Below are 14,105 nucleotides of genomic sequence, written 5' to 3'. Positions count from 1 at the left end.
AGGGCGCAGAGGGGACCCCGAGGTGGGGGGTGGGGGAGGGCGCAGAGGGGACCCCGAGGTCGGGGTGGGGGAGGGCGCAGAGGGGACCCCGAGGTAGGACAGTGGGGGAGGGCGCAGAGGGGACCCCGAGGTCGGGGTGGGGGGAGGGCGCAGAGGGGACCCCGAGGTGGGGGGTGGGGGAGGGCGCAGAGGGGACCCCGAGGTCGGGGTGGGGGAGGGGAGACCGCAGAGGGGACCCCGAGGTCAGGGGTGGGGGCGGGGCCGGGGCTGGGGGTCTGTGGGACCCAGAAACAAAAAGGAGGAAAACTGAACCCCGAACCGCTTCCCCTCCGTCCAGGGGGCTCTGAACCCCGATAAAGGCGACCACAGCCAGGGCCGGGCGGGGGGAGCCTGGGCCCCATGACATGGGTTGGCGCTGCGCATCCGGAGGGGACCCCGAAACCAGAGGCGGACTTCTCCAGCAAGGAGCCGCCCCCACCCCTCGGACCTGAGCCCCCGCACGGGCCCCGAGGCCCCGCCCTGGAACCCCCAGACCCCGCACGGCCCCCCAGACCCCGCACGGCCCCCCAGACCCCGCACGGGCCCGACGCCCCAGCGCGCGGTTCCCACGGCCCGGTGCCGCCCCCTGGCGGCCGCGCGCGGCGGCGCCCCGGGACCCGGGACCCCGCGCCCGGCGTCGTCCGCGCCCGCTCGGCCAGGAGACCGCGGCCTGTCGGTAAGTCCGGCGGGCCCCTGCGCGGGGCCGGCGGGGCCGCTGCGGGGTCGGCGCCGCCCCCCGCGCCTCAGCTCCCCGCCGGCGGCGGCGGCCGCGAGTTTCCGAGAGTGACGGGCGGCGCGCGGCGGGCGCGGGGCGCGGGGCGCGGGGGGCGGCGCGGGCCGCGGACCCCGACCCTCCCCGGCCGCCGCCTCCGCCCGGCCCCTCCGGCCCCGCCGCCGCCTCCGGGCGGGCGCCCAGATTTCTCCCGCGCCCCTGGGGGGGGATCCGGGCGCCCCCCCCGCCCCCGTGCGGCCGGGGTCGGAGGTCGGAGGTCGGGGTCGGGGGTCGCCCGGGGCGGCGCGAGCGGCCAGGACGGGTCCCGCGCAGCCATTGAGCGAAGCCGAACTCCGCGCGGCTCCCGCCGCCCAAGATGGCCGCCGACGTGGGCTCGGCGCTCCGGGGCTGGCGGCCGGATCTGCGGCGGCTGCAGGTCGGTGCGGGGCGGCGCGGGCGGGCGGCCGGGCGGGCGGGCGCCCGGGGGCCGGGGCGCGGGGCCGGGGCCGGGCCGGGGCCGGGCCGGGGGCGCGGGGCGGGGCGGCCGCCACCGACGGGGGCCGGCGATCGGCGATCGATCTCGGCGCCGCTCTTTGTTCCGTTCGGTCATCGATTAGCGCCGCGGACCGCGGGGAAGCCGGGGGCGCGGGGCCGGGATGCGGGGGCCGCGCCGCCGCTCTCCGCGCGCCGCCCAACTTCGCGCCGGCCGATGCGGGGCTGGGGCCGGGGCCGCGGGCGAGGACGCGGGGAGGCGGCGGGCGGGGAGCAACGGGGTTCGGCTGCGCCCCTCGCTGCCCCTGCGCCCCTCAAGTCCCGACCCGGGCTCGGTCCGCACCTCGCCCGGCGCAAGTGCGCGCTGGGACCCCAAAACCCGGCGGGGACCCGGCTGGGACCCCGATAACCGGAGGGGACACAGAAACCCGGCAAGGGACCCCGGGAATCCGACTAGGTCCCCAAAACCCGGCCGAAACCCAGCGGGGGCCCCCTGAAACCCGGCGGGGGCCCTGGGACCCAGGTGGATCCCCGAAGCCGATAAGGACCCCCAGACCCGGCCAGGTTCCCGAAACCCGCTGCGGGACCCCCGGGACCTGACTGGGACCCCGAAGCCCGGCGGGGGACCCCTGGAAATGTCACCGGCGAGGCCCCCTCCCCGAGGACCCGCACCTGTCCCCGCCCCGCCCCGGGCCTCGGGAACCCCACGTCTCCCTCTCCCCGCAGACGCAGCCCGGGCGCCCGCGATCGGCGCCCCAAGTCCCGCACTGTCCCCGCCGGCGCGGCGGGCGCGGGGACCGCGGCCACCCGTGGGCCCCTCGGCAAGTTCCCGCGGTGAGCGCCCCGCGAACCCCACGGTCCCGGGACCCCGCGCTCCTCCCCCGGCTCGGCGGACACGGATCGGGGCCTGGAGGTCGGGATGGCGCCCTAGTGGGAGAGGGGGCTGGGGGGCGAGGGGGCTGGGGCCGAGGGGGCCGAGGGGGCTGGGGCCGAGGGGGCTGCGGGGCTGGGGCCGAGGGGGCTGCGGGGCTGGGGCCGAGGGGGCTGGGGCCGAGGGGACTGCGGGGCTGGGGCCGAGGGGGCTGCGGGGCTGGGGCCGAGGGGGCACAGTTGGCCGGACTCCGGCGGCGCGCGCGGGCTGCATCTCCTCCGTGGCCGGCGCCCCCGACCGAGCGAGCTAGCGCTGCCGCCGCAGGTGCGCAGACCGAGCCCGGCCCGGGCCCCATTGTTATCCCGGCTGGAGCCGTGGTGAGACCCCAGCGGGGCGCTGCGGGGCGGGAGCTACGGGGGGCCGCGGCTCCTGGGGGGCTGCGGGGGGCTGCGGGGGCCGCGGCTCCCGGGGGCTGAGCTGCGCCCGCCCAGGGGCGCAGGGGCTGGGCGCTCCCTCCGTCCTCCTCTGCCCAGGTGTTTTCTGGGGAGCGGGTGAGGTCACCCCAAAGCTTGAGCCTGGCTGCATCGCCGGGTTGGATCCCTTTGTTAAGAGAGGCTCGGGAGGAGGTGGATTTAGTCTGGGGGTCTTGGGGTGCCCGGGTCTTGGGGTTCCCGCGGAGACAATGGCTGGAGGAAAGCGGAGGGCAGGGTGCTCGTTCACGTCCATAGTGCGTGCAGGGTGGGGTCCCCGGGGCTGCAGCGCCCGCCTGCCCGCCCCATCCACTCCCCTGGGTCTCCCAGCTGGCGGGCATCGCCCCCAGGCCCCCCAGCCCCCCGGGACCGGGCGCAGCATCAGGCCTGGCAACCTCTCCGGCCCGAGACCATGGCTGTGTCTTTCTGCTACTCTTTCAGGGGAGGACCCCCCGCCCCCCAAGAAGGAAAGGCCAACTTGTATGTCTGCCCTAAGATGGGGGACAACGGGCCCGGGTGGGGCAGCCCGGGCCTGGCCGCCGTGGGGCGCACTGGAGAGTTCTTGCAACCCGGTTCCTCAAACAGCAGCCAGGGGAAGGTGACCTTGCGGCCTGCACCTCCATCCCCGCCCAGGCCACCACCGGGGCGCCCATCGCACCCCTCCCCAGCCTCTCCTCCCCCTGCTCCCTGCACACGGCCGTCCCCGCCCGCCAACGTCCTTCACTTGGTTATAAGATGCTTTGTGAACTGTGCCCCAGGCAGCAGCTGTTTACGGGTTTCTCGTGTCTTCGTCCACGCGGGGCCTGCACCTGCGTGCCTGTGGCTTCTCCCCTCTCCGTGGCCGTGGTTTGTTTTGTGTGTCTGCAGTCAGCTTTGCTGTGGAGGGGCCGTGTTCTGGGCTCGCGTGGGAGTTGGGACGGGCAGGGCTGCAGGGGTGGCAGGCAGAGGAAGGAAGAGCAGGGCAGCCATGGGGGGCGGGACGTCGGGCGTTCTCGGGGCGCGTGGACCCGTGGGCGCTCCTTGCTGGGACGTGACACACTTGATGGAGTGTTGGTTTCCCCCCGGCTCAAAGTTTAGAAAAGCGCGTGAATGTGATTAAAATATTATAACCTTATGATATTCTGAAGTGCATAAATTTTACATCTCGGCGCGGAGTTTGCACATCCATTAGACGCTGACAGCTTGACTTATCTAAATGCGCTATCGCTTAACAACGTGTCAGATCCTTCTTCTCCCGATGACACCAGTAAATAAGCTATCAGCGCTGTCAGCACCACCCGAACTTTGGGAACTTTGCTGTAACAGAGGGGTTGTGGGTGCGGGGAGTTGGGGGGCTGGTCCAGGAGGAGGGGACAGAAGAGGGACCCAGGATGAAGAGCCTTCCAGAACCATCTCTGAAGCCAAATTGTTGCCCAGAGAGGTGTGTGTCTGTGTCTGTGTGTATGCGTGCATGTGTGTGTGTGTGCGTGCGCGTGTGCACACGTGTGTGTGTGCCATCCTGTCTCCCCTGTGGTTTCTGAGGACACCCCCACCCCAGGTCTTTTCTGCAGAAAGATCTAGAAGCAGGTACTTGGCTGACTTTCTGGGCATCCCCCCCATCTGTTTTGTTTTTTTGTCCCCACCTCCCTCCTTTTTAGGAAAGGGCTCTCCGGGAACCCACGCCTGCCTCGGCGACCTCTGACCTTTCTCCTGCAGATGGTCTGGCTGCGGGCCTGGCGCATGCCGGCGCCCTCTGCCAGGTCCAGCCGCCGGCCACTGGTTGGGCAGCTTGCTCAGCCGTGGCCAGGCACGGGTGGGAGGACGCGGGGGGGGGTGGCGGGGAGGGGACCTGGTCCTGGGACTTGGGGGTGGGTGTGGCTTTCCTCTGGGGTGAGCCGGGGTGCGTGCAGGAGACCGCGCCTGGATGCCGCATGCTCCCTGGCTCACTGCGCCAGGACCAGCCTGGTGGCCTCTCAGCGAGAATTTCCGATGAGCCAACCCCGTGGGGACAGCGGGGTCACGGGCCATGGAAGACATTTTTTTTTTTTAAGTAGGATGGGCTTACCTGTCATCTAAGCCATGGTAGAAACTGTTTGCGGTGTTTTGTAGGACATAGTGTCATTCACCTGCAGGTTACAATCCCAGTCCCCTTCCCTGGGTGGATCCCATTCGGTCTGCCGTAGCCTCCATGTCCTCTGCCCTTCAGTCACTCAGCACTTCCTACCCCAGGGCCTTTGTACCTGCCATCCTTCCCTCTGCTTCCAAACCTTTCCTTTCATTCAGTCTTAAAAGTCCGCAAAGAAGGCTGAAGAGTTCCACAACTCTTCCCTTTGTAATACACAGATCTGTGCTCATGTCTCTGAGGACACTGGCGTTTTCCTGAGTCTTTTCACTGGGTGTCTCTAGACCCTCTAGGCAGGATTTGCCGTCAGACTTGGCACTTTTCTGAGGTAAAACTTCAGCTAATAATGCATGTCATGATTTGAGGGTTTTATGGTCTGTGATGCCAGTGCTTGACTCTGCCTTGTAGTGTGAACACAGCCTTAGCCAGTAAGAATGAGTGGATGTGGCTGGGTGCCAATAAAGCTTTATTGACAAAAAACAAGCAGAGGGCCGTGTAGCTGCCCCTGGGCTTCCGGCCTATGTGGTGGCTGCCATCACAGGCTGTGGCATGAGCGAAGTTTTCATTTTTTCGTTGAGTCTTAGGTGGATAAAACTCAGCTCCAAAAGCTGCTGCTGCTTTGCTTCCCCTGGGACTGGGAGGGGCCTGCCTGGCTCCACACCTGCTGTGTGCCCTTGGATGTGTCACACAGCCTCTCTGTGCCTTTCTTTTCAGACAGGACTAGTGAGTGCCCACTTGGGGTGGCTCAGGGTGGCAGACGCTGGCCATGACCGTGGTCAGCCCAGCCCGGGGTCCACACTGGCGCTATGTCAGCCTGTCTTCCCGTGCCAGGACGCAGTGCCGTGTGTCTGGAGCTCCGAGGGTAGGGCTGCGGGGCCCCCTCCCCCCCCCCCGCGTGTGCGCCTGGCTCCATGTATATTCATGCTCACTTTGGGGGAGTTCTTGGCACTCAGAACACAGGAGAAATCACCCAAGGATCCAGATGGCAGCTGTCCCTGAAGAACGGGACCCCCTCCCCCCGCAGCTGCTTCCGAGAATCGGGGAGAACTGGGGACAATGCAGCAAGCCCAGTGCAAAGGCCCTGGGGCCACAGGGGCTCAGGCCAGCAGTGGGTATCCTTAGCTGGGCCAAGGTCACAGGCTGGCAAGGTCACAGGCTGCCTTTCTCAGTACCTAGTGTTAGAAACGACCGACTGTCCTGTGAGGAGGAGACTGGGCAGTACCGAGCCTCTGTGTCTGCTCCCCAGTAACTCGGTCACCCCTAAAGTAGGCCTGAGGCTCCCTGCTCAGAACTTCCCTCCCACCCCCCAGGCTCCGCTGCCCTTCAGTCCAGCCATGCGAGACTCCTGTTTGCCATCATGGGGAAAGAAAGAGGAACGTGTCAGTGTCCCCCTCTCCAGGCCGGGCCCCCGCTCACACCGACGCGGGTTTGGGTCGGCTGCCTGGTGTGGTGGCTGTTTGGGTGTGGGCACTGGTTGTGACTCCCGGCGGGGGGCATCCGGTCACTCAGAGGCCACGCACGGGTCCTGAGCACCCGGGGTGAGGCGGGTGCCGAGAACCCCACGCCGCGAGCCTGGCCTGAGGCGCGTGAGAGTCCGAGCTGCCTGCTTTGGATCGGTGTGAGCGCTGAGTGCCGGCGAGGAGGGTCAGAAATTGCTGTGGTTCTTAACTGCTCTTACGTCATTGGTATCATTTATTCATGATCACCTTATGAAGGCAATATCTATCAATGTATCATTACTGACGGTCATTATTAACGGTATAAATAGTAACGGATGTGTAACATAACCCAGGCAGCTGCTAGCATTGCCGAGCTCCCAGCTCCTGTTCACTGAGCCCACGTGGGGGGGGAGGGCACAGGTGTCACTGGGCGTCTGGTATACGACCAGACATTGGCATTCAATTCTGAGTCAGTGTGATGAAGGAACCCCTGAGCATGGCTTCCTGGACGAAGTGACCATTTAGCAATGATCTCAAGGATGAGGTTAGGGGAAGTATCCCAGAAGCGGGAACAGCATGTGCAAAGGCCCTGAGGTGGGCAGAAGAACTGAGTACAGGGACTGGAGGAAGCTCTGTGGAGGGTCTTCCCCCCTGCCCTCAGCCAGCTGGGAGTCAGGAGGGCGTGGCTTCCTGCCTGGGCGTGGTCATGGTGTCTCCCTGGGGTGATTGTGGACCAGTACAGACCTTAGGATGTGAGTGGTCGACCTTAGGATGTGAGCGCCCAGGAACTTGGCAGGTGGTCCATCACAGGGGCAGGGTGGGGCCGCTGTCCCTGGACTTCTTGGGGGCTCTCTGGGACCCCTGGCCCTTCTGCCCTCCTCTGGCCCTGCAGTTTTATCCTTAGTTCTGTCCATCTCGGTTCTATGAAGGGCCACAGCGCCCATGCTAATTCATACAGCCATTAATTAATGGCTGGCAGGCTGCGTGCCCCCGCCGAGGTGTGGCTGCCTTTGTCACAGATCTCAAAGCCGGTCCCCCAGCCCAGGCCCCAGCTCACCTCCCTCTCCCCCGCAGGCCTGCGGCCCCTCACTTCTAGCAGTGGAATGGCAGTGGTGGTGCCTGCTGGCCCCTGTCCTGGAGGGGCCGTGTGCCTCAGTTTCCTCACCCGGCCCCCTCCTCCTTGCTGGGTCCAGGCACAGCCTCTTGGGGTCTTCTTCCGTCACTGTTGATTTTCACATCCTTTGGTCCCCATGTTACAGCTGGGCAGACTGAGGCCCGAGCGCCCTGGCCGCCCGGCCAGCAGGTGGCAGCACGGCTGTGAGCCTGGCCCAAGGCCCGGCAGAGAGGCCCCGGCGCCCCACCACGCCTGCTGGTGCCCTTGTCGCCAGCCCGTCTCGAGCAACGGAATCCTGCACCCGGGCTGATAATAAGCAGGTATTGATCGCCACCCTGGACATTAGCAAGATTTATCCCGTCAATATGGCCCCCGCTCAATACGCGCGCCGCTGATGAAGACCCGAGGAGACACACTCGCAACCTTTATTAAAAAAGTTTGTCAGGTGTTTTTGAGCCGCCATCTGCAGCCCCCTCCTCTCCCATGCTGCCCACCCTCCCACGGCCGGCCCTGCCCGCCGCTCCCGGTCCCCGCTTTGGGTCAGAACCCCAGAGCTGATACGGGGTGTACCGCACTTGCTCATCCTTAAACCCTAGGGTACTGGTCACCCCGTTTTGCAGATGTGCACTCCGAGGCCTACCCACACCATCGGCTGAAGGCTTTGCACGGAGTCTGTCTGGCAAATAGATTTATTGTAAAAACCAAGCATGTGCTGGAGGTAGCAAAAAAAATGAGCGTGGACCTTGGAAACAGAAGGGGCGGGCCGCTGAAACCATGGGACAGCGCCGGGCCTGCGCAGGAGGGCGCGACTGACGAGCCAGCTGGGCAGCGCGGGCAGACGGTCTGTGCCAACACACTGATACAGAAATCAGATCAGCAAGTGGGAAAACCTAAGGAAGGGCTTTCCATCCAGCCTCCTGCCCTCTCTTCCGTCCCCTCCCCCCTTAATACGGTACTGTTACATAGCTTTGGCGGGCCCCGAACTCACAAGCCTCTACCCCCTTCTGCTTCCCTGGTAGCTAGAATTGCAAGTGTGTAAAACAGACTATGCTTGCTTTCTTCTCGGTGCACGTGAATGTCTGTGTGAACGATGCATCCAGCGCAAGTTGATCAAAATTTAACTTTCCTCACCACCCGTCTCAGATCCATAGGGCAGAAGCAGAGCTGCCTGCCCCCCATGCCAACTCATCAGTAAATACTTCGCCCCCACCTGCATCCCACCCCCATCTCCTGTGCGGCGGCCAGCGGCCTCCTGCCCTCACCTGGCTCGGACTTTGCTCCCTGGGTTTGTGTCCCTGACTGACTGGCGTCTTGGCTGTGTTGACACGCGGCAGCCAGTGAGATTGTTTACCGGCCAGTGAGGGGCTGTCGCCAAGGCTTCCCATCGCTTTTGAGGCAAAGTCCTCTGACTTTCCAGGCTCCGCAAACACTGGCCGCTGGCCTCTGATGGCTGTTTCTAGCGTTCTTGGCCTCGTCTAGTTCAGCTTGCTCTGACAGGGATGTTGAAGTCCCCAGTGTAACATGGGAAATCAGAATCAGAACAAAATTATTGATCTTTAAAAATGGGGCCAAATATTAAAGGCAGAAACCCTCTGTAGAGAAATCCCGCGTGCTGTGTACTTGGGAATCGGTGAGCCATTGCCCTGTCTTCCTCGTGGACGGACTGCGTGCTCTTTTTGGTTGTGGGTCTTGAACTCGGGGCGTCCGGGCTGCAGGCCGGCGCCCTTCACCTGCGCCCCGGCGGCGCCCCCCGCCCCGGCTTTGAACCCCAGGCCTCGGCTCCGGCCGCGAGCCACCGGCGCCCGCCCTGGAGCGTCCGCCGAGCCAGGCGCCCATCGCGGTGTCCAGCCCGGCTCGCGCTCTGCGGCCCCATCGACGGCCCGGCCAGGGGCCCCGCGGGGTGCCCGGCCCGGCGGCGGCTCGCCGCTTCCTGTCCACCGTGAGATGCGCTCCGCCGCCCCCCGCCCGGCGCGGGTCCGGCCAGGGCCCAGGTCCCCGGCCCTGCCGAGGCTGGGTTGGGCTGTAGAGCGGGTGGTGATTCATGCTGGGCCCGCCGACCGCGCCTCTTTCACTTGAACAGCTGAGGATGGCTGCGGGTCTGGGCGGGAGCGCGTCCATGTGCCCCGCGAGGAACGTGTACGTGCACGTGCATGTGCTGGGGAGAATGTGTATGTACGTGTGCGTGCGCATCAAAGAGCTCTGGGTGGGAATACGTGTACATGCTGTATGTGTAGGTGCTCGCGCTCTGGGCGGGAATGCGTGTATGTGTACGTGCACGCGCTCGCGCTCTGGGCGGGAATGCGTGTATGTGTACGTGCACGCACTCGCGCTCTGGGTGGGAATGCGCGTATGTGTACGTGCACGCGCTCGCGCTCTGGGCGGGAATGCGAGTATGTGTACGTGCACGTGCTCTGGGCGGGAATGCGTGCATGTGTACGTGCTCGCGCTCTGGGCGGAATGCGTGTATGTGCAGGTGCACGTGTTCGCGCGCTCTGGGCGGGAATGCGTGTATGTGTACGTGCACGCACTCGCGCTCTGGGTGGGAATGCGTGTATGTGTACGTGCACGCGCTCGCGCTCTGGGCGGGAATGCGAGTATGTGTACGTGCACGCGCTCGCGCTCTGGGCGGGAATGCGTGTATGTGTACGTGCACGTGCTCTGGGGGGGAATGCGTGCATGTGTACGTGCTCGCGCTCTGGGCGGAATGCGTGTATGTGCAGGTGCACGTGTTCGCGCGCTCTGGTCAGGGAGTGCGTGCGCATGCGCCCTGGGCGGGGCTCCGGCGCGATCCGGCTAGGTGCGCAGTGGCTGTCTGGCAGCACAGTGCATGGCTCCCCACGGCAAAGCGCGGCGCCCGCGTGTGATCTCCCGCAGTGGGAGGCAGGGGTGGCACAGGTGACGAAGCGGGGTCGTCAGGCCCGGGGCCCAGCGGATGGAGGCTTGGGCGTGGCTGTCACCTCGGCCCCATGACCCCACAAAGGTGACCAGGCTGGCAGGGGGCGGCCGCCGGGCGGGAACGGCGCTGGGCTCCGGATGTGCGGGACCCCGCGTACCGGACCCGCGGTGACTGGGGCGGCGCCCCGAGAGCCGCCTTTGCTGCCCAGCTCCTGGCTGGCGTCGTGGGTGCAGGCGCCTCCCGCATCCCCACGAGGCCCGCGGCCTACTTTGTGCGGTTCGTCCCGGCAGGCAGTGCGCTCCGCTGCTGCTCCGCCTCCGGGCCGGGGCCGCGCCGGCCGTGCGTGCGGGCCGCCCCGTCCCCCTGTGCCGGCCGCCCCGTCCCCGTCCCCCTGTGCCGGCCGCCCCGTCCCCGTCCCCCTGTGCCGGCCGCCCCGTCCCCGTCCCCCTGTGCCGGCCGCCCCGTCCCCGTCCCCCTGTGCCGGCCGCCCCGTCCCCGTCCCCCTGTGCCGGCCGCCCTATCCAGACTGTCCTCTCCTCCAGTCCCGCATCCCCTGTGCAGGTCGTCCTGCCCCCGGCCCCCATCCCCGCAAAGGGCGCAGGGCGGGGCCGGGCGGGGCGTCTGTCCGGGCGTCTGTCCGAGGAGGGCGCCGTCCGCGGCAGCTGGGCAGGGCGGGCAGAGCCGGAGTTGGGGTGTCGGGGCGCTCACCTGTCCGGTGCCCGCGGTCGCCGTGTTCCCCGCCGGGCCTCCGCGCGGGCCGGGCTCCCGCGGGGAGGCGCGGCGCGGCCTAGAGAAAGTGGGGTTCTGGGGTGTCGGGCCTGTTTGGCCGTCCGGACCTGGTGAGATTGTCTGGAGTGAGCGGAAGTGTGACAAATGGCGGTGCAAGCGTGTGGCAGGAGGAGCATGACCGGAAGTGGGCTGGAGGGGGTGAATGTGGCCCGAAGCTGCTGTGTCGGGGTGCGTGTGCCCGAAAGTGGCTGTATGGGGGGGTGAGTGTGGCCGGAAGTAGCTGTGGGGGTGAGTGGCCGGAAGTAGCTGTGGGGGGTGAGTGTGACCAGAGGAGGCTTGTGTGGGGGTGTGACCGGAAGTGGCTGCGTGGGGGTGAGCGTGGCCGGAAGTGGCTGCGTGGAGGTGAGCGTGGCAGGAAGTGGCTGCGTGGGGGTGAGCGTGGCAGGAAGTGGCTGCGTGGGGGTGAGCGTGGCAGGAAGTGGCTGCGTGGGGGTGAGCGTGGCAGGAAGTGGCTGTGGGGGTGAGCGTGGCAGGAAGTGGCTGCGTGGAGGTGAGCGTGGCAGGAAGTGGCTGCGTGGGGGTGAGCGTGGCAGGAAGTGGCTGCGTGGGGGTGAGCGTGGCAGGAAGTGGCTGCGTGGGGGTGAGCGTGGCAGGAAGTGGCTGTGGGGGTGAGCGTGGCCGGAAGTGGCTGCGTGGGGGTGAGCGTGGCCGGAAGTGGCTGTGTGGCTGGCGGGAAGCTGCGGTCAGTGGCATGTCAGCAGTGACTGCAGAGGCTGCGGGGCGGCCGTACCCTCGGTGCCCTCCTTCCTGAGGGCCTGGGGTGAGCCAGCTGATTGCCACACAGGGACCACACCCTCTCTACAAAGGGCCATCTCCCTTTCTGTGCTGACCTGGCGTCCATGCTGTTCCCTGGCCTGTCCCAGGCTTGGTTCCCCTGCCTTGTCCCTCTCCCGGTCCCCATCCTGTCCCCTGCCCTGTCCTGTCTCCTTCCTGTTCCCCTGTCCTGTCCCCTGCCCTGTCCTGTCTCCTGTCCTGTCCCATCCTGTCTCCTGCCCTGTCCCCATCCCCTGTCATGTCCTTATTTTGTCCCCTGTTCTGTTTCCATCCTATCCCTCTGCTCTGTCCCCCGTCCTGTCCCTGAGCCCTCACCCCCAGCCCTGTCCCTGTCCTGTCCCCCTACCCCGTCCCCTCCCACCTTGAGGCCTTACAGTTGCTCCCCTTCTTCCAGAAAGAGAGGGAGCGGCTCCCTGGCAGGCTGAAAAGCTTCCAACTCCTGTGCATTTCTTCCAATAAAAGCAGCTAATTAACATTATTCTTTAATTATTGCCTTTATCAACAAGGGGTCTGATTTGCAGCAGCAGGGTAGTTCCTTTCGCTGGAGCAACCCAAGTGAATGCTTGGTTTCTGGTGCTTTTGAAATGAATTTGATGTCATCTGCCCGGAGTCACTTAATGGGGACACCTGGGTGATGGCGGCGTGTGTAATTCAGCCCCTCTGGCAACAGCGCTTTCCAAATCTCTGGGTAGTTTTGAACTCTCTGTTCTTAATTAAATATGCAATTTTTCACGGTAACCAGGTTAATTCTTTTGTGTTATGTTGTAATACTGTTAGGAATTTTCATAGTTCTTATTAAACATTATTCAGGCATTGTGAATTCCATAATTAAAAAAAATGAAAAGAACAAAGCTTGATTCACTCCTTTCTTATTTTCCCTGGCTAATTTATCAAATGAATTTTGCAAATTTTTCTTTCCGTCCCCAGACAGTGTGGCAAGTGTTTTAAAAGGGAAGGCTTTAATTGCCCTGTAGGGATCGGCTGGTTATGAAGGATTTGGCTGTTTGATTAGTAAACCCAGTTGGGAATGGCCTAATGCTCCCTGATCTTCAAACCTGGCTGATTGCGGCCTCTCTGCGGAGGCCCGGCCTTCCCAGCTGAACAGCGGATCCGGCCTTCCTCCAAATTGGGATCTTGGGAGATTTTTACACCTCACCCTGGCTGGGGAGGAAGGGAGAAGATGAGAGAAGAGAGAGAGAATAAATACACAGACACAGAGACAGAAATACAGAGAGACGGAAACATACACAGAGAGGGGTTTCTGAGCTCTGTTGCAGGAGAATGTGACCGAGGGTGTGGTCCCAGGGGAATTTTCTGGAAAGTGATGCCCTACCCAGCTGTCTAGGCCTAAGCCGCGGAGACCCCACCCCCACCCCTTTCCAGACAAGGAGGAGGGCTCAGTCCTGACCGGGTTCGGGCCCTGCAGAGGGGTGCTGAGCCGAGGCCAGCCCTGGAAACAAAGGAAACAGGGCCACCACCCCATCCCTGAGCCATTTGTCTCCAGCAAGGGCCAAAGGAATCGAGTTCTCCTAAAGATGGGAGAACAGCCTTGAAGGGTCTCACCAGAGAGCTGGGGGCTCAGGCCTGGCTGGGAAGGAGCTCTGTGTGGAGGCTGGGCCCTGAAGGATGGGGTTGGGGGCTCTGTGGAGGCTGGGCCCTGAAGGATGGGGTTGGGGGCTCTGTGTGGAGGCTGGGCCCTGAAGGATGGGGTTGGGGGCTCTGTGTGGAGGCTGGGCCCTGAAGGATGGGGTTGGGGGCTCTGTGTGGAGGCTGGGCCCTGAAGGATGGGGTTGGGGGCTCTGTGGAGGCTGGGCCCTGAAGGATGGGGTTGGGGGCTCTGTGTGGAGGCTGGGCCCTGAAGGATGGGGTTGGGGGCTCTGTGTGGAGGCTGGGCCCTGAAGGATGGGGTTGGGGGCTCTGTGTGGAGGCTGGGCCCTGAAGGATGGGGTTGGGGGCTCTGTGGAGGCTGGGCCCTGAAGGATGGGGTTGGGGGCTCTGTGTGGAGGCTGGGCCCTGAAGGATGGGGTTGGGGGCTCTGTGTGGAGGCTGGGCCCTGAAGGATGGGGTTGGGGGCTCTGTGTGGAGGCTGGGCCCTGAAGGATGGGGTTGGGGGCTCTGTGGAGGCTGGGCCCTGAAGGATGGGGTTGGGGGCTCTGTGGAGGCTGGGCCCTGAAGGATGGGGTTGGGAGCTCTGTGTGGAGGCTGGGCCCTGAAGGATGGGGTTGGGGGCTCTGTGGAGGCTGGGCCCTGAAGGATGGGGTTGGGGGCTCTGTGTGGAGGCTGGGCCCTGAAGGATGGGGTTGGGGGCTCTGTGTGGAGGCTGGGCCCTGAAGGATGGGGTTGGGGGCTCTGTGTGGAGGCTGGGCACTGCTCCTGCCATGCCTACTCCTAGCCCAGGACAGGCCCCT

The 14,105-nt window shown here is 65.1% G+C and overlaps 1 protein-coding gene across 4 annotated transcripts in view; it reads left to right on the top strand.

Moving 5' to 3' along the window:
* Window positions 1-661: 661 nt before the first annotated feature.
* Window positions 662-14,105, top strand: part of LOC138826396 (homeobox protein cut-like 2) — a 125,430-nt gene continuing 111,986 nt past the window's right edge. Inside the window, exon 1 of one of the 4 annotated variants that reach the window (XM_070021524.1) lies at window positions 662-715. Coding sequence is in view for 1 of the 4 variants with exons in the window: in XM_070021514.1 (XP_069877615.1) it covers window positions 1,128-1,187 (60 nt within the window). In the remaining 3 variants the exon portion in view is untranslated. Of the gene's footprint in view, window positions 716-1,009; window positions 1,188-2,032; window positions 2,157-14,105 lie in introns of those variants that run through there. The other 3 variants (XM_070021521.1, XM_070021514.1, XM_070021522.1) reach the window with 3 other exon arrangements.

Source organism: Dipodomys merriami, unplaced genomic scaffold (genome assembly GCF_024711535.1).
Source record: "Dipodomys merriami isolate MVZ:Mamm:240054 unplaced genomic scaffold, mDipMer1.0.p SCAF_142, whole genome shotgun sequence".
NCBI lineage: Eukaryota > Metazoa > Chordata > Mammalia > Rodentia > Heteromyidae > Dipodomys > Dipodomys merriami.
The sequence above is the reverse complement of the archived record's forward strand: the minus strand, read 5'-3'. Positions and strand labels throughout refer to the sequence as shown.